At 31.2% G+C, this 23,486-nt stretch overlaps 2 protein-coding genes across 7 annotated transcripts in view; one reads left to right on the top strand and one right to left on the bottom strand.

The window, feature by feature from the left end:
* Positions 1 to 23,486, top strand: part of LOC130899831 (kinase suppressor of Ras 2) — a 55,412-nt gene that overhangs the window by 14,619 nt on the left and 17,307 nt on the right. For 2 of the 5 annotated variants that reach the window (XM_057809976.1, XM_057809978.1), the window contains exons 9-14: positions 282 to 529; positions 1,655 to 2,014; positions 2,214 to 2,347; positions 2,441 to 2,575; positions 4,447 to 4,576; positions 7,884 to 16,349. In XM_057809976.1, the coding sequence (XP_057665959.1) occupies positions 282 to 529; positions 1,655 to 2,014; positions 2,214 to 2,347; positions 2,441 to 2,575; positions 4,447 to 4,576; positions 7,884 to 8,036 (1,160 nt within the window). In that variant the 3' untranslated portion in view covers positions 8,037 to 16,349. Of the gene's footprint in view, positions 1 to 281; positions 530 to 1,654; positions 2,015 to 2,213; positions 2,348 to 2,440; positions 2,576 to 4,446; positions 4,577 to 7,107; positions 7,502 to 7,883; positions 16,350 to 23,486 lie in introns of those variants that run through there. The other 3 variants (XM_057809977.1, XM_057809980.1, XM_057809979.1) reach the window with 2 other exon arrangements.
* The window catches only part of LOC130899833 (uncharacterized), a 37,199-nt gene continuing 23,218 nt past the window's right edge, over positions 9,506 to 23,486 (bottom strand). The window contains exon 5 of one of the 2 annotated variants that reach the window (XM_057809983.1): positions 9,506 to 9,523. The gene's annotated coding sequence lies outside the window, so the exon portion shown is untranslated. Of the gene's footprint in view, positions 9,524 to 18,405; positions 22,122 to 23,486 lie in introns of those variants that run through there. The other variant, XM_057809982.1, reaches the window with a different exon arrangement.

Below are 23,486 nucleotides of genomic sequence, written 5' to 3'. Positions count from 1 at the left end.
TGACAATCCTCTAATGTAAGGAAATTTATAATACATTTTACTTTCGTTTCGAGGTACCTGTTTCATGTTATGATTGTTCTCATTTATAATATTATTAGCCAGCTCTCTTGGGTAACCATTAACTGATTTTATCATTATAGAATTTAGGGAGACTTAGATAGAAAGGGCTTTTTTAATAATTTTATTAGTGCAGTACAATTTCAACCCATAGCTTAAACTCCAAATCCCAAATTTTTTGTGATTTTTGTTCATAAATTTGTCATTTATATTTATTATTACAGACGTCACACTCGGTGAAACAACGAATGAAGTGACGTTAGAAACTCACCCGTTACCAAACGTACCTCTCTTTCATCGGGATCTAGTAAGTTCTCAACAATCTACTGACAATGATAGAACAGCATCACAAACCTCAGAAAGTACAAGTACGGATTCTGACAAGACTCCTGTTCGGGTAGACTCTCAAGATAGTCAAGTTTCTGATAGTGAGACTATTACTGATGGACATCGATGGCCTCGACAGAATAGTGTAAGTAAAAAATTAGAATAAATGCGGGTCAAACTTGACGAAAAGTTTATAAAATTAGTTTGTATAAGAAGTAATACTAAAAATTTTTTATAATAATTCTAGTACTTTAAATTATATAAAATATTGTCACTTCCTTGCTATTAAAAGTTTTGCGTTAAGAATTTCCTGTTTCTTCTATTCTCATTAGGCGATATCCTGTGAGTAATCCAATGAGAAAGTGTAGGATATGTTTACTAAAAGACATTAGAGAGACATTAATTTCAAGTTCTGAAGGATTTTCTTAGAATGGAAGAATGCACCAAAGTAATTCTTTTCTTTTTTGGACTCTTCCTTCTTCTCAAGCACTTGTAGTTGCATTTTCTGTTAACATAGAAACATTCTGAGCCAGCAAAACGCTTGTGTGCTCCTTGCCCTGCAAGTATATTTGCCTCCTTGTTTTTCTTGAATTGTAAACTGAAAAATCTTTGATGCAAAACATCTTCTACACTATTTCACGTTTATGTTTCGATTTTCTTCATGTAACGTATGAGATCAACTTGAGTAGACAGAACCACGCTCTCTAAATGTGATTATAATAACTAAATAATCCATTGAAATGTTACAAAACATCTTCTACACTATTTTTAACCAGTGCTTCGGGTTTTGTCAATATATTATTCATTTTTCACGCTTAGGTTTCCAATTCCCAATTCGCAATTTTTCTATAGAAATTTAATAAACATATTTTATAATTTGCAAATTTGGTCAATATTTCAGTTATAAATCAACCGATCTATAAATGTTTAAAAATTATTATAATCATATGCCAATTCAAAAATCCTCTTTAGAAATATTAAATTAATCAAAAATTATTTGGAAGATGTTCAAGAGACTATTACGATAAAGATTTTATGTTATTTTTACAAGCGCCACCCTAAAGAAATCATTCAGAAACTAGAATATCGCTGACAATAATTTAAAGGATCCACTTTCATTTTGAAGAAATTTACTTTGTGAACATTTGTGAGAGAAAATTAAACTAAATATATGTACTTCACTTTCTATTGGTAGTTACAGTTATCTCGGTCATTTAATGCAAAAATAATAAATATCTACAGTAAATACTTTAATTTTTATGTTTTTTAGTTATCTATGAGAGAATGGGACATTCCTTACGATGAGTTGAAAATGAACGACATAATAGGAACCGGGCGATTTGGAACGGTCTACCGGGGACAATGGCATGGTGATGTAGCAGTAAAAGTATTAAATGTTAATTATTTAAAAGACGAAAAAACGTTAGAGCAATTTAAAAATGAAGTTTCGACTTTCAGAAAAACCAGACACGAAAATTTAATTTTGTTTATGGGTGCTTGCATGAAACCACCTAAATTAGCGATAGTAACAAGTTTGTCTAAAGGATTAACTTTGTACACACACATACATCTCAGGAAAGATAAATTCAATATGAATAAGACCACTAATGTCGCCCAACAAATATCTCAGGTAAATACCAACAAGATATTATTATACTCTTTGTATAGTAATTTTTTTCCCACTTTGGTGTTCCCTATTCAAAAGCGAACCAATTTTTGTTTGTCTTATATTTGTTAATTATTGCGTTACATGAGCTACATTTCGTTTTGATTTGTTGTGCTGAAACAATCTAAATGTAAATATTGTATTGAATATTTTCCTGTTTTAGGGAATGGGATACTTACATGCGAAAGGTATTATTCATAAAGATTTGAAAAGTAAAAATATTTTTGTAGAAAACGGCAAAGTAGTCATTACAGATTTTGGACTTTTCAGTGTAACAAAGTTATGTTTTGGAAATAGGTGAGTTAACTAATTTTGTATTTTTAAGTAATAATTTCTAATAATTGTTTTTTCCATAAATAAGCAAAATATATTGTAATTCTAATTTTTAAGGCGGACGGATAGTTTAGGCATTCCTCCAGGATGGTTGTGTTATTTAGCTCCAGAAATAATGCGTAGCTTACACGCCCACCAACCTCATGATGAAGAATTGCCATTTAGTAAAGCTTCAGATGTCTACGCCTTTGGGTAAGCTTGATCAATTCACAATATAGTTTATCGCTAACCTCTCTCAGCCTAACTAAACATGAATGTTTCATAATTTCAGAGTATTTTTTGTTTTACCAATTTTTTATAATTAGAAAAAATCCTAAAATTAATTATGTAAATGCTAAAGTTTCATTTCAATTATTATAGTTAACAAAAATATTAATTTCATTTGTTGTTATATACTGTACTATGTTCTCTGGAAAAATTAATGCTTAATTTGTTATTTGAATAAAGCTCTCTTCAAACGCTCATAATCATATTATTTCATATGCAAATGTCTCTAAGTATCTAGGCCTGAACTTGAATATGAAACTAGGTAAAAACTCTGAAATATCAATTCAAAATAAGGTCTGTAATTGATTGAAAGAGGCTTCTTACAAGTATAAGTGGCACAAAAATTCCATGTAGTATAGTTTTTCATAACATTAGGAAGGTTTCAAGAGACAGGAAAAATCAAAGACCATCATAAGACGATGTAATTGATATGAATCGGGATAGATTGTTTGCAACACTAAGATCATGGTTTATTGGTACTGAATACACTGTTTACTCCAACATTCACAATTAGACTGTCTGACGCTCGTTTAGATAACCAAGTTATTGTCTTCAGAGACTAAAGGTGAACTATCTACCTACCCGTAGTCAGCCAGTGTAATTGTGAGTGTTGGGGTAGTGGTGGTATAAACAGTGTATTCAGTATGAATATCACCAACGGTTCCATTAATTCCAACTTAGTAATGGTTTATTGGGTCTACTAAGTTTTGCAAATATTTTTTATAGTACTATCAACAAGAAATGAGCAATGATACGATAAAGAGATGATTAAGAAAAATCAATTTAAGACCCAGAGTGCCAGAAATTGGACTTCTGTTAATCGCAGCATAACTAAAGTTCAAAAAAGATCATTGTTTATTTCGTCAGTCTAGATTTGCCCTATAATCAACATGTTTTAGTATACAGAAAAAAGGTGTGAGCAGTACTACCAAAGTATGTGTGTAGTGGTAAGTTGGCAATAATAAGGGGTAATATTACACTAACATGTTGATCATTAAAATAAGTCATCTTTAAACTCTCAGGTATAGTGTTGACCACAAGTCGTATCTTTCATTCCACTTTGTGGGAGAAAAATATTCAGTTCTTCACTCATGGCAATAGTTGACTACATATCTCAAGAATCTTCCTAAAATTAACTAACTAAAGAGATCGAAATGCAAGCAATCATACAGCCAGCCAACTGCTTCTTTTGGATGTATTAATAGTCGCTTATGAGCTTTCTTAAATCTGCTTCACAATTTACAATTTAGGCTTATTGAAATACGCGACGATCTTCAACATGAAATCAGAATAATGATGAAATCAAGTCCAGCTGATAGTATATGATATTAAAATAGTCCCTTTAATTGTTTTTCAGATTCTTTTTTAATGTCATCTGTATACATTTTGGTATACATTTCGTGTTGAATATTTTATTTCCTACAATAGTGGTTAAAATTAAAAATCTATTTATTTCATATTGATCAATATCCATATAGCAAATTTTTATTTTGCTGAACAGTGCAGTTGTATCAAAATTTTAATGCCATGAAAACCACTTTTTATAAATAATTATTTGAAGGTTGTAATGTGCAAAAAAAATCAGTTTTTTCAATTTTTTTTTATAATCTGAACTGAGCGATAGATTTTTTAATTATTTCAACAATTCCCTTTTTATTTAGCATTTCATACACAATGTTATTAAATTCATTTGATCTCTCTAAATGTTCAATACAACTATTTCTTTACTACATAAATAAATATTTTGTGATATTATTATTTTGACAAATGATTGAAATACTTTGTATAATTTATAGGACTGTGTGGTACGAACTACTTTGTGGGGAATGGCCATTCAAAGGCCAACCGCCTGAGGCTGTTATCTGGCAGGTAGGAAAAGGAATGAAACAACCTCTTGCCAATCTTCAAGCATCTAGGGATGTGAAGGTAAAACAAATTTTAAATGGAAATTTATTACAAGTAAACTTTAAGTAACTTAATGAGAAATTTCGCGTCAATATCTTAAATCAAGACCAAAATTGAAACGTCCTTTAATTTCACCAAAAGGCTAACTAGCAGACCGGTTGAAGATCCTAATAAGATTACTATTCCAAAGGATGACACGGCGTTCTCGTTAAAAATTTTATAATACAACTACGAAAATTATTTTTCGAGTAGAGCCTCTTTCAACTTTACACACTCAGCCCATCGAGTTTACAATTTCAAATCATCGAAAAAATTATCTTTGAAAAGTATCGCAATTTGGGTAATTTTTCTACCAAAATAAAAGACCAATGGACAGTTGCAAATCAGCAGTTTATCGTTTTTTCCTTTTACTAAATAACCAACAAATATTACACCTTTGGTTTTCTGAAACACTGTGGCCATGAAATTATTCACCGATAAAACGGTTTTTGCTTTATTGAGAGCACATTCTTAAGTATAATAGTATATCCGAGTTTCATTTATTATCGCATATCGGAAAAATTAATTTGGGTTATGTTTGAAGATATCCAAACCTACAAACTTTTGATCAGCATTAAGCAATAGAGTCTCCCACATTAGTTATTGCTTTATCATATGTAACTTTTCATGTAGATTATAGTGGACCCGATCAGATGAAATAAATTTCTTATTTCTTAGACCATATTAATGCTTCTAAATTATTAAAAAAAAACTAATTTTAAAACAGAAGAGACCTAAAATCAAGAACAATTAGAAGCATTGAGATGAAATATTTACTACATCTGATAGTTCATCTACTTTTATTCAATGATTGATAAGTACAAGGGTTCGAAGTATACTAACTATTTCTGGAGTAGCTGCTTTAATGACGTTACCATACTTTCGACATCATCTGTCTTTATATGGCCACTTTTAAAATCAGAAAACCGCTCACAAATAATTCTATGAGATGGAGCATTTCCTTGATAATATTTATGTAATTTTCCCTAGATTTCTTTATTTTTCCAGGTAAATAATAATGTTTCATTACAACTCGAAATTTTGTTACCTCTATATTCATGGAACAGTGAAAACAGTTCTCTTTATTTGAGTATAAAAACAAATCTATCTGTATTAATTTAACTTCAATCAATAAAATGTAATAAAAAGGAAAAAAATGAATATAAAGTTTCAAATACAGTGAACATATTACGATCCATTGGTTGATGGAAATGGAAGAAAATTGAAATTTGTTGCTGTTTGTATATGAATGGTAAAAGCCATATATCCTTTTTTTAATTTTAAACTTCATATAACAGCTATTATCAAGTACTAGGAGTTTCGAAATTATACTGTTGCATTTCAGGAGCTATTGGTTGTACATAAAAATATTTACAGTAATATTGCACAAGAGAAATTTCGGGGAATAATTATCACTAGTCACTACTCAGACTATTTTATAATAACATAATTACATTTTTTCTGTAATAACTGCACAGTGATAGTAACAACAAAAAATTTAATTGTACATCATTTTGGTGCATTACATGTAAATTTTCCTAAGCACTTTTTCCTCTACCTTATAAAATAACTATTATGGGTCAAATGTGGAAACCATAGAGTTAATATTAAAGATCTCTCTTTACTTGCTTATAATTGGTGTTTTATGTATAAACTTAATATTAAAGATCCAATTAGAACGGAGTACAGAAAGATAGCAAGTGGCATACTGATGTTCGTTCTCTCTTTATCAGCAGTTCGAGTCCACTTAAACAAGCTATACTTCGCTCTATCTCTATTTTTAGTTTTAACTCAATGGTGGAAACTTAATGAAATTGTTATAACAATGAATTTTGACAAACCTAATATCATTTCAAAGGAAATTCAATGCTCATTCCAATGTTATATCAGGTTTTTTGTAATGATTACTAGCGGTGTTGTTTGAACAACTTTTTTTGGAAATGCCGAATTTGATGCTACATTTTTAGCTACTTAATTGTAAAAACCCGAAAATGGTTCAAAAAACATCTCAATATCTATTTTATAAGCGTAATTTCGAGAAAAACTATTGGATTATTTAAGTGAATAATTATGTATACTTCACAATTTACTCTAGTATAAAACTGGATAAGAATAGGACTTATCTATGGAAAGCCGAGATGGTTGGAATCATCAACTAAATTGGGAGTTGAATTTGTTGGTTTGTTTGTGCTGACCCGGTTGAGTCATGAGGGTTTGGTTGAACTAAACTGACAGCCGAACAACGGAAAATAATAAAATGTTGAAGAAAGTAGGAATACAGGTGGAAATTAGAATGAGAAGGAACGAACTGAATTTATACTTTTTTAAATATAACCAAACAGACATCTGCTCTATTCTATTTGTTTTGTTCCCCAAATAAATAGAAAATACGAATTTGTATGGAAATTATTATACAAAATTTGCTTAAAACGAAAGGAAATTAATAAAGATAACTGGAATTTTGTGAGCACTATCACCGCAAATTTTACTAAATTTACTTATATTTGTTGTAGAATATAGACAGATAGAGAACGATTCAGAATACAATACCTAGGATTATTGAATTCCTCGAATGGAGTGGGAGGTTGATAACAAATTAATTTCTTAAAAAACTCACATGTTACAATTAAAATAGAAGTGACTACTCGGCCACAATACCTGAACAAAGGAATATTCAACATTTGAGGAAAATGCTACTGACATTTTACACATTGCTTAGAGAACAGATTTTTTAATATGGTTTTAACTATTTTTTATATTCCAAGCTTTTCAAAATAATTTTTGTGAACTATAACATTGCATGCAAGCATCAAAATATATATATTCAAATTCAAAAATTACAAAAAAAATTAATTGAAAAAACAGAAGAGACCTAAAATCAAGACGATTTAGAAACATAAACATATATGAAAGGTCTAAGAAATAAGAAATTTAAAACGTTTATTGAACATTGAATGTTTGTATTCAAACAAAGGAATGTTATGTGGTCCAAATATTATAAACATTTAAATTCTTTCAAAAAAGAATTGTGCGTTTCATATGTAATATGGAAATTATTTCTCTTGTGGGACTATGTTTTTCCCAAATTATACGATCAATAGTTTCAACGGGTTACTACCGTAACACGTGGTAAAATAATGTCAGCAAAATAATTGAAACAAATTATTATATCTTGCTTTTATAATATTATCAAATTTGATACCAAACACGTAATAAAATATTGTTCATTTTCTATAAAAATTCATCTGCCAATTACTTGATTATTTAACTGAATCAATGTTTTAAACAGGATATATTGATGCTGTGCTGGTCTTTCCATTCAAACGATAGACCCGATTTTATAAGGTTACTCAACATTCTAGAGAAGTTGCCAAAGAAACGTCTGGCGCGCAGTCCATCTCACCCTATCCATCTTTCTAGGTCTGCTGAATCTGTATTCTAAAGTTGTTAAGTATTTTCAAAGTATGGTGTACCATTTGTCCAGTATGTGTTACTTAAAAAGTAATTTTATAGTTATCCAATAAATATTTTTAATTAATAGAAAAAAATTGAAGCTATGATATTTTCGTGCCAAGAAAATTCAAGTTTTGACTTTTGTTACACCTTGGCATCAACCTGAATTAATTATACATTTTTTTCATTAGAATGATAAAGAACTGAACCAGTGATTCATTTTTTATGTAACACATATAGACTATATGACATACAAGTGATTTTAGTGTGATTTTTGTAAATAGAATAAATGCAACGTAAAACCTCATGGATGTCCCGGTATTCCTTAGAGGTCATGTAAGAACGTTATTTTTCTAGTGTGAATTTGAAAAACCCTCATAAATATAATGAAAGGTCTCATTTTCAAGTTATCGTTCAGGTTTTAATGAATTGTTAGCACAAGTGTCGCACTTCTAATTGTGAGATATTCGTATTCCCATACATTTCATTAATCAAAATAATCGAATTTAAGTAATACGATAATTCCACTTAATATATAAATAATGTCTTATAGAACCGTAACTTGTAACTAGTATTTTTATTTTATTTTAATTTTAAAATTGTAAAGAGATCTGTTGTATGTGCTAGAGCCAGGTATTTAGACTACATCTCTTAATACACTAATTACGTTTTCGGTTTCTAAAATTTTATTTTAAAATCACAAATTTATTTAAAAGTGAAGAATTATTTTAACTTCTAAAGACTATATCTTAACTTTTACTTTACTTTGACTTCTTCTGATAAACATACATCTTCATATTTATAGATAAAAACTGCTCAACTTGTACAATTGTTTCACAATAAAAATAATCTTATTGAAAACAACGTTTTTCTCTAAGTAAACATAACTAATGTATTCAATGAACATACTTGAATAATTACAATGTAACTCACTCTTAGAACATTAATTTGTAATTAATGCCTATTATTTAAGACGGCTTCTAGGAGGTTAATTTACCGCTTTCTATGATTGTCTGCTGTCCCAGGGCATGCAGAACCTATATGTTCCGATGTTTCACCTGCTTCTCCACAAAACCTGCATTCGCTGCTGTTTTCATACTAATTTTCACGAGATGTCTACCTAGTGGGTAGGTTCCTATCGATTCGGTGAATTTGATTCTTGGCCTATACATTCCTATGAATTCTTTTTGTCATTCAACAATACCGATTTTAGTAAATCATCTACTGGGAGCATTATTCCAATCCCAGGCTTAATATCGGTACTTTGAGCTAGTTATCTGTTTTCTGGAGGGTAGGTTGCCAACCCAACCCTCCTTTTTGTTCCGGACTTGGGACCAACAACAGTACCATTAGGCTACTCAGTCCATCCAGAAGCACTGCAAATGAAATTCAAGTACTTTGTGGAGACGTAGAAGACGAGATAAGAGGCAAAGTAGTAAATAAGGTTGCGGAATGTCTTCAGAATGTATTAAACACCTAAAACAAGAAACAAAGGCATGAATTTACAAAGCAACAAACAGACCTCTAATGACCTTTATATTAGAAACAAAGCCAGAAATATTGAAAACCAAACAACTCTTGGATACCATATATTGAAAGATCGAGAAAGAAGTGAAAACATCAGAAAATCAGTAACAAATGGATATTACAGCATAGGAAACAATGGTATCAACAAAGCCGAATAACAAACAAGGGATAAATCTCAAATTGGAGTAGTAGTTGACCAAATTTTGTGATTTTTGTATTTTGCTAAATTAGCATTAGAAAAAATGATTTCTTTTTAGTTTTTATATTGAGAAATTGATTACAGTCATACGTAGAAGTGTAGAACATAAATAATTTAAGAATTCATTGTTTTGTAATATTTATCATCCACAAGTATCAATTAAAAAATAATCTTGTTGATAAGTATCTACAATGTATAGATCATTAAATACTTGCTGTTATTTCTTTTCGTTTTTTGAATTGCAATGCACATACATTAGGAAGGTGCTTTAGTGTCATTAAATAGAATTTTTTTATTTATTTTTAATTATGCTTTCATAGGCGAGGTATCTCCTGACTATGATACCCGATGTTAGAGGAACTTTTTAAGTTGAAGAGCTAATCGCATTTACCCGTATATTGGGTACAAATCAAATAACTATGATCCATTCACTTTATTCAGTTTCTGAACATCAGTGAACGTGTTAAAGTCTAAATTATGTGTCTAAATTTTTAAAATGTGTAAATGAGTGTTTTATCACATTCATTTTGTTTTTATATGAGTAGTTAACATTTCTGATTATGAAATATATGGGAATTGCGAGATTTGTTATTGTTCGTCGACTTTCTGCATCTATCAAAACTTAACACAATAAAAAAAAAGTTTTATTGTTTCAACTATTTAAAATAACAAAAGACTACTTTATTTAATTTTAAATGAACGTGCTAAAATTGATAGGTAAGTAAAGTCGAAATAATAATTCGTGTAGAGTACAAATAAATCTGATTCTAAAAATGAAATCAACTGTAACTATGAAAAATCTATTTGTATGATGTAAGTTAAATTTTAATATATTCCAAACTTGTTTTAAACATTTATTTAATTTTGAAATTGTAAAAAATACTTTTCTCGCTAATTATCTTTATTATTTTAAGATATTAGCTCTTTTCGGGTACTCAATACAAACATTTTGTAGCTGGGGGCCATTAAACTGTTCAATTAAGTGTAGATGCAGTTGAAACTATTTTTAATAAAATAGGTACGGAACGAAGTACTACTTTTTCAACATAATATATGATTATACCGAAATAGTTTTTATATTTGAAAGATAACTAACACAATATTAATGGTAACAGGATACTTTTTCTTACCCTTTTTTTAGATTTAATACAAAATTGTAGTAAATGTACTATTTTGACAAAATAATTACAGTAAATGTCCAAATTACTGTTTCAAATTCATCAATTTTAAGACCAATATAGTGTAATTGTTCGATGTTGACACATCCCATTTGGAAGGTTACTAGTTACCAAAAAGCACATTTGTGGTGCCAAATGTCAAATCCGGAACTTATCAGCCAATGTAATAACTCAATTTTAAATAAACTTAATACATACACCCACGAAGTCTTTCACTTACATTGTCTGATATGCGTTCCAATAATTAAGTTACCACTAATTCCAATAATAAAGTTACCAGATAGCAAAGGTAATCAGTAGATCCTGATAACTTTGTTACCAAAACGCGCACGTAAATGAATCTGTTGCTGTACTGGTACTCAGTATCACCAACTGCTTCAGAAATTTGCTTTCTAATAAAAAAATACGTTTTCGACTCGTATCTACATATGTTTGAAAAGTTCTATACAAAAATGTGAATTTATAGCACTTTGTGTAATCGATATGTTAGAACAAAATAAACGAGCTCTTTTTTTCAAGTTACTAGTTTCACGGAACTAATAAAAGTTTCTACGGTGCATTGTATGTAAGCATAGCAAAACTATCATATGTTAAAGTTTGAAACACATACAATTGTTCACTGCAATATCGTAAAAATATATATTAACCCACACGAAAGTGCCTTTTTGTTAGAAACAAGAGGACACGCGCTAAAATTTGAGGATAACCATTGAATGTTTACCTAATATGGTTGAGGTTTATACTTACTTATTACTAATATTTGTGGGAGAGCTAGAGCTAGAATTTCACAATGATCGGTAATATGGATTTTTCCATGGTTAAACATTCATTTGGTGTCGTTAGTTACATTCCCAAGCAGACTGACACCTTAGTGGATACAGGGGGTATTTCAGACGGGTGAAAGTGGTCAATTTTCGGGAAAAATAAACGATCGATAACATGTCTTGAAATTTGTCAAGATATAGTACTTGCCATAACTAAAAGGAATACCAAAAGGCTGATAAGTTAGTGCATACATATGGGTTGGCCGACAATGGTAAAGATGGTCAAATTTTGGAAAAAAACTCTCAGTAATATGTCAGATATTTTTACTACAAAATAGTTGATCCCTTAGTAATCTAAATACAAAAGGGCTGACACCTTGGTGGATACAGAGGGCTGCTATGCGGGGTTAAATGTCTTCTATCTAGAGCGTTCTCATCATATAAGGGCTCTCGTACATCGGTACCACTCGTTCGATTTTAACTTATACGGTCTCAATTTGTTTGTTTTTTTCTTATTTATATAAACAGTGCTTCAATATATCAATAAAAAATGTATTAATCGAGAACAAACATTGAATATAAAAATTGTTTACATAAATATGAAAAAAAAACTGTATCCACCAGTTTTGGATTTACACTACTAAGGGATCATAGTAAAGAAGGCTAACATATTACGGATTGTTTTTTCCCAAAATTTGACCCTTTTTACCCTGGTCTGCCATCCCCTATGTATCCACTGATGTGACACCCCTTTGGTATTCTTTTTAGTTATGCCAATGACAAATTTTCAGGCATATTATCGATCGTTTATTATCCCCCACTTTCACCCCTCGGAACTACCCCCTGTATTCACTAGTATGTCAGCCTGCTTGGGAATGTAACTAACGACACCAAATGAATGTATTACGATCATTGTGAAATTCCGGCTCTAGCTTTTAGACTATAGAGCTTATCTAACAATTTTATAGTTTGTTGTCCAATTTCTTTTTGGTTCTCACTTCACTATCTATACGTGGATGTAATAATGTATTTTTACACAACCAACCGTCCGAGATATTTTCTATTTAATTTTGCGAATAAAACGCTCGCTAAGGCACTAGGAGTGCTCGATGTGGAAGTAGTAGCACCAGACAGAGAATCTAGTGGAGACATCTAGCGCAAGTGCATATTCCTAGTACTTACTCGTACACACTTTGGTGCTGGTGTGGTTTTTGTATTGTCAGAGTTTGTAAAAATGTTTCAGGAGTACAGACATAAAAGCTGATTGGGGGTATAATCGTCAGAGTACACACACGACATTTTCGCGTCCCATACTGGGGCTGCCTCATCTTAGTACTCGTACAGTTTGGTTTGACATAACACGAGGGTGCATCATCTATTATGTGAAGAATTCAGGACTGACTTATCTACATCCAGACACATTTAATAAGTCTCGTTACTGAGTATCATCATCATGCCATTTAATCCCTTGTATTATGGCTAGCGTCCCAAGCGCTATATCCATTGTGTTATCCTTATCACCATTTCTGTTGGTTTCCTTGGCATGATGTGTCCTGCCTAATTTCCTCTTTGTGCTTTTACATACCTTATTATATTTTCTTCTCCCAGTTCTTCTATTTCTTTATATTTCTTCCATTTTATTTCTCATCTCCTGTAATATGTGGTCCGAGTATAGTTCTCAGTATTTTTCTATCGATTATCTTCAGGTCCTCTTCTTCCTTTTTAATTATGACAGTTGTTTCCATGACGTACGCAATCACTGGTCTTATTAATATTTTATATATTTTTATTTTGTTTTCTAACTAATACTCTTGCTTTTGAGTAACTTTTTATTTTCTCCAAATGTTCGATACCCTTTTTGTATTCTCCCTCTCATTCTTTCTTCAGATGTGTGTCCTATTATTCCTATATAATTGAAAGAGGATACCTAATTCTTTGTCCATAGGTGGTTCATTTTGGTTTCGTCGTGTTTTGCTATCTTCATGTATTTGGTTTTTTTTGGTTTATTTCTAGACCAACTTTTCCTGCTTCTGTTTCCAATTTGTTGATTGCCTTTATTAGTTCTTCTTTTGTATTAGCCAATATTGTTAAATCGTCTGCGTTTGCTACTGCTTGTATATATGTGGTTTGTTATAATATTTTTATTATTTATTTTTTTGCTCATTACGTTCTCTATATTAATATTAAACAGGGAGAGATCGAGTCGCCTAGTTTGAATCCATTGTTTATTTCTATATAGGTATAATTACTACAGTATTCCACTCCTCTGGGATTTTGTTTTGTTTCCAGATTGTCTCGATAAGTTGATCAATTTGTTTTTTCATTTGTTCTCCTCCGTTACTGAGTATATGTTTGAATATAATTTATAGCTTCCAGTATTTGTACGTTGTTCACATAAAAAAGGTGGACAATGTTCTTTTCTCAATATAAAATCCTTTTAGCTAGATTTTTTCCACTTATCTTTACTTTTCCTTTTATGTCCGAATTGTGCCATCTAAAATTTTACTTTGATTTTAATTGCATACTATTTGTATTTATTTCATTATTTGCTGCTATATATCACCTCTTTGTGATATGTCTGCTATTCTGTAAATATTTATCCACTTTTATTCTGAATTTTTAAAGAGTTAAGTTAAGACCTTGTTAGTTCAAAATATTTGATTTGGAGACAGTTTTGATTTTGTAAAATGAGTCTATATGCCCAATTCTATCAAACGGCTACTGTATCCGAACTGGTGAAGAGGTTTCCAGAATAAGTGTAGTTGGTATAAAGAGTGTTTGGAATCATCTGCAGTTTTTACTTTTTCAAATAAATTTCGTTACATTATTTTTTGTTTTGTAATATATTCTAATTAGCTTGCAGTATGGTTTATAGTTCAAAGACGGGTATAATAAATTAGATTTGGTCGCAACTTTTTATATAAAATTTATTCTAAAGCATTCTCAATTATGGTCATTTTAGCGGTCGAAGCAAATTACCTATTTGAAAGCAATAACAATAAGGCACAACGAAGTGTTGTCGACTTCCACTTCATTCCAAAGTTTAAATAAAATCTCAGTTTTGATTTCAAAACGTCCACCAAGCAAAAATATATTTCCTCAGTAAACATATGTTAAAAAAAAGGTCAAAATCAACTGGATCCAAAATTAGCCTATAGCAAGAAACTCCAGAAATGATTTAAGCATAAAGTTAGTTCCAAATTAAATTGGTTTATAAGGAAAGAATAACCAAAAAAATTGAAACATCCACGGAGGGTTGTTCTTTACAAGACAGAAATTGTTTTTGAGTTTTGGTTAGTAAGTAGATAAAATGTTTAATATTTTAATTTTTATTATAAAACTAGGAAAATTGAAATATATTATTGTATATTATTAAAAGAAACTATTATGTTAGATACATATTAACCTTATTTTTATTGCTTTTACACTAAGTGTTTCGTATACGTAACGAATGGTTTATAGTATGATCTATGAAAAAAATATATTTTCCTTTTTGTTCCTACTACTTCATAGTTTAGGTTCGAAATTATTGAATACTTCATTCGGTATTTATTCAAATATCAATAACTCTTTAAGTTTGATTTGATGATGAAAAGAACTCGTTTAAATAGTTTTTTATGTAGAGAGTGTTGATGAATTGTGATATTCATATGGTTGGTATCTGATATGTATATTTTTGAATATAAAGAAATTCAAATATTTTTCATAATAATTGTAATAGATTCGAAACATGTGTAACTGGTTAAAATACTTAAATCTCTAGATTTTTTAATATGTTGTAATAATGTAAAATGGCTTCTCTTAAATTATTGTTATCTGTATCAGTATTTTTGGGTTTCTGTTTCGATAGTTTTATTATCTACTTCAACTTGCGTTTCAGTAGGAAATAAACAATAGCTATTTCCAATATTTTTTTAGAGGCTCTACAGTCTTGACAGATTAAAAAAAATTCATTTGGTATTAAGAAATATTGAGCTAATAGTGATTTTTTAAAATTATTTATCAATATATATTTTGATAGATAAAAGTGTCAACGCGCTTATTGCGATTGAAATTTATTATTAGAGGTTACCTGTTGCATATTATAGAGTTACATGAAACGTTTCAAGAACTTCTTACAGCTAGTATAAGGTAACATCATAATTTCAGGTTCACCAGATTATCATCATCAAAATTTGTCTTTGAATTAAAACATTACAGTTGGAGGTATCCTTATCTTCTTTGTATACAGACATTTAAGCTCCGATAGTTGTACAATTTTTACACCTCCAGGGAAATGCAGATAAGATTTTTTGTCTCTAATATATTTATGTTGCCCCATCTTTTGGTTGTAAAATTTAAATTCATATTTCACATAACTTAATATTTTTTTCTTTTTTTTTTGCGAAGTTTATTTAATTTCTGTAAATTGTATGGGAGAGAGTAGTGTTAGAAACATTTTTTGAGAGACACGAGTGACACAAGATGAATGGAGAAGAAGAACGAATGCTGAGATTAAAAGGTTATATGGTCAGGCAGGGATCGGCTATATAGTGAGGGCAAAAAACTGCATTGGTTGGGGCATATGGCCAAAATTGAAAAAAAAAGGTAGGTAAAAAGAGCCTTAACAAGTGGAAAAGGTGCAAAAAGAAGAAGAGGGCGTCTAAAATGGCTAGATGTATATAAGGAAGACTCACAGAAGTTAGGGATAGCGATGCGGTTGTGAACAAAAAGAGTTTGAGAAAAGCAGTGGAGAGACTTAAAAGCTATGGGCCTATAAGGCCATCTGTGCTGTTTTATATAAACTCATTTTGTACACGCTGAGCTTTTAAAATAGAATTTTGTTGCCTAAAATGATATTATTCAGGTACTATTACGCACAACGTCAGAAGTATTCGATCCCCTCAGTCAGTTTATAAAAAAATATAATAAAAGTATTTTATTCACTGAATATTTTATTTATTAAATGTTTTCCACAAACTTGGCGAAAATTAAGGACTAACCGATATGTAAATTTATTGACAAAATTTATTAAATAATCATTCAGATATCTTTTCAATTAGCTTATCGTTTGTGGCTTTGTCAAATGCTTTGCTGTTGTCAATGAAGTAGACGTATACAATACAGTTGACATCACGACATTGTTGGACTATAAGGCCTTTCTTGTACTCCGTGATGTAAGGAATCTGAATCGGGTACAGGTTATATATCTTGTTATGTTTCACTTCGGTATAAAGGTCGATTTGAGCTAGTGTCGAGGAGTTCAATCATGTAAAGCAGTAATTCATATTCGGTTGAATTTTTTCGACCTAGTTTTATTTATAGAAACATTGAAACGAAGACAAGGACTTTTTGTCAACATCAATTTATTGCCTTATGCCCTTAAAACCATATATACAGGAGGTCGAATACTTATAACATTATGTGTAATCAGTTATTGGTTCTACTATAAAGTTCTTTCTATTTTTATGATTTTCCTGTTCACATAAGTTATTGAGTTCATTAGTTTATATAGGAAAGTATGGAAATTCTAGAGGTTTGGAAAAATATTACTGTTTCTATTGGTAATTTGCAAGTATCTTCTATCTTTGCTAATAGGTAGGACTATAAATTTTCTTGGGGTATATCTGGAGCGGAACCTCCACAGATCAAGGAGCTTAATAAAATATTTTAAGGATTCTTCCCTGGTCATTACTTTGCATACAGTTTTAGCACCATCCGAATAATATCTGTTGTATATGGGATACAAATTTGACATACAAAAATAAGTTGAATATTGTATTATTTAAATTTTATAAATTGTAAAACAAATAATTCTAATATGTTATTTTGGATTTGAGATAGCAAAAATTATATTTGTTATATCAATTTATCTGAATGTTCGGAAATGAAAATATACAGTATTATTATTTTTGAAGATATGAATAAAGTTTTTTTATTAAACTGACTGAATCATCTTTTATATGTGTAAAATTCAACTTGATATCATATTTATAAGAAAAAATGAAACTATTTTATGCGGATCTGTTTATTGGCTAGATTAGTTCTTATTGTCTTAGTTTAGGTCCTGATGTTTTTTACATTACTAGTAAATTTTCATTCTTTTCTTTTATTTGTTAGATATTTCAATTTTTTTTACCTTTCGGTCGTATTTTGAGTAGTAATCAATCTGTTATTAATCTTTGTGGTAACGTTTTTTTCTTTCCTACATATGTGTCAATACCATTTGGGTTTTTGAGTTTTGTAAAATTTTACTTTTTACTCTTTTAGTACATGGGTCATTCGTTAAGCTGGAATTTCTTGAACCGTAATTGATATTCGTACCGAATACACTATTTACTGCTACAACTACACTGTCTGACTCGCGTTTCGATGACCAAATTATCGTCTTCAGAGAACGAAGGTATACTGAAACTTGCTTGAATACTTATATAAACTAAATTTTCTTAATTATTATTCTTCTTCTTAATTATTAAGGAATAAGTCCTTTGTTCCTAGTTAAATTATTCTTAAATTTAATAGTCTCAATACTTCAAAATGCTTGAGTTGGATATATTGTTCAATAATTTCACATATGAGCGACCAGCATGCTCCATATTTGAATTGAGATAGGTGCTCTTTAAAACGGGCACAAACAGATCTCTTTGTTTGCCCAACATACTTCTTGTCACTAATTTCGTGAATCTTTTCCAAATCCAGTATTCGATCATTAGGATTACTTCATAATGGTTTCAAAGTCTTGTATTTATAAACTAATCTTAAAATAAATATATTTTCCAATCAATTTATATAAACAGTACCAGAGCTAATTTTTCCTGAGTTTCCTAATGGAAAAGGTTTATTAGCAGAAAAATTTAGTATTTCTAAATAGGTCAAGTTGGTAAGTTTCAGTTCACCTTCAGAGGACGATAATTTTGTTATCGAAACGTGTACTTAACAATGTAATTATGAATGTTGGACTAGTGGCAGCATGTGATGTTAAAAGTATATTAATAGACTTTACTACTCTTTAAAAAATAAAGGACGTCCAATTTTCTTAAAATTCCAAACATTTATAGTATCGCACCTCCGTTCAAATAGTGTCATAACTCAAAAAATTACAAAATCTCTTTGATAGTACTATTGGTACTAGACATCTTATCTCAAATTATGTCACGTAACTAGCTGCCATTGCAGTAACTTCGTCAGTTTTTGAGTTATCATCCGAAAAATGAAAAATAACGTTAGAATTAACTTCAAACGATTATTACTCGTTTTTTTGACTTATGACACTATATATGCGATATTCTATATAGGGTGCGCCAGAGAAACTTACTTATTTGAAAGGTCAATAAAAACAATAGTACTTCAGATTTTGTTTTAATTATTTTTTATTTGAGAATACAATGTCCCAAGTATTTTTTTATCAATCAGTGCTGAAAATGACATGTGTTAAACCCTAACATTCATTTGTTTGAGGAAGAAAAAATTTCTCGATCATGTTATTGTAACAAGTGCATTCACGGTAACTGCAAGTTCGTTTTGTTCAAAAAAATAATGACCAATTATTCCCATTACCGATATCGCACACCAGACAGTAACTCGTTCGCAATGAAGTGGCTTCCTGTGAAATTCACGCTGATTTTCACCACTCCAATAACGCATGTTTTATTTGTTGACGCATCCCGAAATGTGAAAGTGTGCCTCGTCACTGAAAAAAACGACCGCATCTTGAAGCAGGTTGTCAAGCAGCACTTCACATGCATTTTGACGGGCAACAAAATCGCGTTCAGTCAATTCTTGCACAACAGCCAATTTATAGGGATGAAAATGAAGGTCTTCATGGAAAATTCGTCGAACAATGGTGTCAGAAATTACCAGAACAGCTGAATGTTTGCGAGCGTACCGCCGAAGAGACTGCTTCACTCTTTCGACATTTTCCGGAGTTGTGGTGGTCCTTTGATGTCCAAGTCTGGGTTTAGCGATACTTCCGCACTCCCGAAATGAGGTAACCCACGACAAAATTGAATTACGGGAAGAAGTATGCGAGGAAGAATTTAAAAACGAGTGCGGAAGGCACGTTGTCTGGCAACAATTAAGCGATTGTTAGAAACGGTGAATGCCCGTTGCTCTCTCGACCAGAGCATGATGGCAACTGGCTAGAGGGGGAACAAACTTGGGGACTTCCCCCTCCGGATGCGCTCCCTTTCATTCCTCTACTCCCCCAACTCACCCCTCGGGAATTTTTTCGAATAAGTAAGTTTCTCTGGCGTATTAGAAAAAATTAATCAGGTTAACTTTAAAATGGATTAATAATCAGATATCATCAAGTTGGAGGCCTGGTTTATCAATTACAATTTATCTGTGAGATAAATCTTAACTGTCAGTTATTATTGAAAATTGGGTTTTTCGACAACAGAATAACTTTCATCTGTTGGTCTAATCTAATCTAATAACTAAGCAAAGAATAAACTATATTGGATATAGGTGGCACCAGTAATTTTTGATGTCGCCATGTAGTTTTCCCTCTTCAAATATAATACACAAGGAAACATACATTTTGAGATTAACAATATTTTACCCCACTTATGTGCAAAAAATCTATCCGTTGTTAGTAGTTAACTTAAACAATTAATTGAGACATTTTAAAAGTTGACTAATTTTCCACTTAATCGATCGGAAGGGGGGCTCTATGGTACTTTACTTTCCATAAATAGGATTGAAAAACGAAAAATCGATCAAGTAACTATCTTTCTTTTCTAATTATGACCGATCACTTAATTTGGGCGGCAATATCGCTCATTTCTTCTTAAAAACTGGATTGAACCGGCCCAAAATATAACTAAGCTTTCTTCGTACCTTATTCTTTCTATGATATTGGTTAAATTTCGAGATAATCATCTCTTACGTCCAACAGTCAGATAAGCCACTTAACTGGAAGATAGATCAACAGTTTGAGGTTTGGCATCTGAATCTAAATGTTGTTTTTTTTTTAAATGTATTCGGTTTCCGGTCTGTGTAAGCTTAGACAATTTTTATTGGTTTCTTGTGAGCCAAACTTATTTAAAAAAAAAATGGAAATTACTTACTTTAAGAAGCAATTTTTCTCTCGAAGTGAGAAATTTACTGCTGAGACTTGCTAATAAGCAGAAGAATATTATAGAAAATAAATGAACTGATCGAACCTAGCATGAAATTCATGCTCATCCCATTTCTCAAAATTATCCACTCTTTTCCTCATTACTTAAGGCCTCCTTTCGTGTTGAAGGAATTCAAAAGATCAATATCCAATAAGTAATCAAAAAAATCCAACATATCAAATTAAAAAATAAATGATGATCATTGATCAATGAACCAAAGTTTAAATAAAATTTCATAGCGTACAATATGTTTGTTGGTATATGGAAGTGAATATTTTTTATTGATTATTTACAAAAAAATACAAAATAAAGAAAATATTCTGCATATTTATTAGGTTTTCTAATAATTTATGTAATTCTAATAGCGAGTATTACGGCTAATGGCTCTAACCCTGTCAGGCATCGAAGAAATTAAATTGTGAACGTACTTCAACGTCATAGCATCCCATTCTTCTCAAAAAGCAATGTGGAGCTGATTTAAGTCACTAGGAGGAAGATGACGACGTCTAACACGCCTCCCTAAATTATCCCAAAAATGTTCTATGAGATTCATATCGGGAGATCGTTCAGGCCAGTCCACAACTGATTCCCACTTGCTCCAAATATTCGGTAACAATTCTGGCGGGATGTGGAGGAGCATTATCCTGCATTAAAATTAATCGCTCACCAATAAATGGAGCAAATTGAATTATAACCTCTAGGAGGACTTCCTCGATGTACCTCCGTGGAAATTAATTCCACCCCAAACCATAACTGATCTCCTTTCAATAGGCCGTGATCCACGAATAGCACATTGAGCAAATCGCTCCCTTGGTCGTCTCCACACTTTGTCTCGATCGTCTGAGTGGTATAGACCAAATCGAGACTCATCCGTCAATAAAACTGTTCCCCATTGCTCCCGAGTCCAATGAGAATACTGATCGGTAAATAATCGCCTTTCTCTTCGATGCCTTTCCAGGAGTTGGGGCCCTGGGGTCGCCTTGATACGATTTCACTCTCCGCCGTACTGTGTCTGAACTTACACGTGTATTTCGAACCACTTTAAGTCTTTCCCGAACTTTAGGAGTCGTTAAATATCGGTCTCTCAATACCGACAGCGTAATAAATCTAGCGTCTACTGCGGTTGTTGCCCTTGGTCGCCAATTGCCGGCCCTCCTATCGTAGCTACCAATCTCTTGGAGACGCCGGAGTGCATCGTGAATGGTAGACTTCGCAACCCCAAGCGTTTCGGTAATGTACCGCAGGCTCCGGCCTTCTCTTGCCAAGGCATCAGCTCGGGCTATGTCATCATTTAAAATAACCATTATTCTGAACCAAAATAAAAAAAACATGTCTATTAACAGAAAAGACTTGGTTATTAAATTAAAGATGTTTAAATGTGCGAAAAACTATTTACAGTTTAGAATAAGTCCGACAGATAAATCAATTTCAAGACAAATAAATCAAATCTGAGTTTTATCTAATTATTTACTAATCCTAGAGGGATTAATGAAATGGACTTAGACCCTATCATTCTTTGTAATAACTAGAATACCCACAAAAACACTTTGTTGAAATTAGCTTTTAACAAGAAAAATATGAAGTGTCCAGTTTTTTTGCAGTTGAGTGTATTTATTTATCACTTTTGCCAACATTCCTTATTCATCAGTTGCTAAACTTGTGGATAATGTGTAGAAACAAAACCATGGGACTTTACCTACAGGTTAATATTATCCGATGGATATTCAACTACATGATAAACATTGCAATTGATAAACCGGCCCCGAGTGAATTATTTTACCAGTGAGTGTAGTTTTTCATGAACTGTTGCATGTCATCAAGTTTTGATTTAATAAATGTCTATGGAGAAAAAAATTGGGGTGTACAGTTGAATGATTTATTACTCTCTAATTTTAGAAAAGAAATATATTAAATAACAGTTTGGTACGAACGTAATAAATTAAACCACGAATTAAGTGAAAAAATTATGAAATTTCTATGGGCATTGTTTTGGTTTTCATTTTGTCTTTCCCAAACTTTATCTTAATAACCAATCAATTACTCTATTGAGCTCTGACAACTCTATTTGGTTTCCGGTCTGTGACAATTTTTATTGATTTCTTGTTGGCGAAATTTATTTTAAAGAAATGGAACACTAAGAACCAATTTTACTCTTGAAGAAAGAAATTTCTTGTCGAGACTTGTTAACAAGCAGAAGTATATAATAGAAAATAAAAGAACTGATCGAATCTAGCATAAGTTGATATCATTATGATTTACTGACTTTCTGTTTAAAAAAAAACATGCCATTGTTTATCTCTTACTAAAATTTATTCTATTTGTACATCTAATGTTTTGCTTAAAGAGCTTGCAGTGGCTCATGTCATTTTCACTATTTATTTGAACAATTTATCAACAGCTATTTGTATAAAAGGGAATTAAAACTGAAGTAGATTACAGACTCCCTAGATTTGGACAATATAATTCGAAAGCAAAATTAACACGTTGACTGCCAACTACGAGATAACTCGTAGGTTGCTTTCTTTTCTAGGACGCCAACTAAGAGTTATCTCGTCCGGTGTTTACTTGCCATTTTTGTGCAGCCACGATTAAACTCGGAATATATAAGTGCTAATATCGATAGATGGCTTCAGGGAAAAAAACAAAAAATCGATGTTGGCTTGCATGAACAGA

The sequence above is a fragment of the Diorhabda carinulata genome, chromosome 12 (assembly GCF_026250575.1).
Source record: "Diorhabda carinulata isolate Delta chromosome 12, icDioCari1.1, whole genome shotgun sequence".
In the NCBI taxonomy this organism is placed as follows: Eukaryota; Metazoa; Arthropoda; class Insecta; order Coleoptera; family Chrysomelidae; genus Diorhabda; species Diorhabda carinulata.
This window is presented reverse-complemented; position numbering and strand designations above follow the sequence as displayed.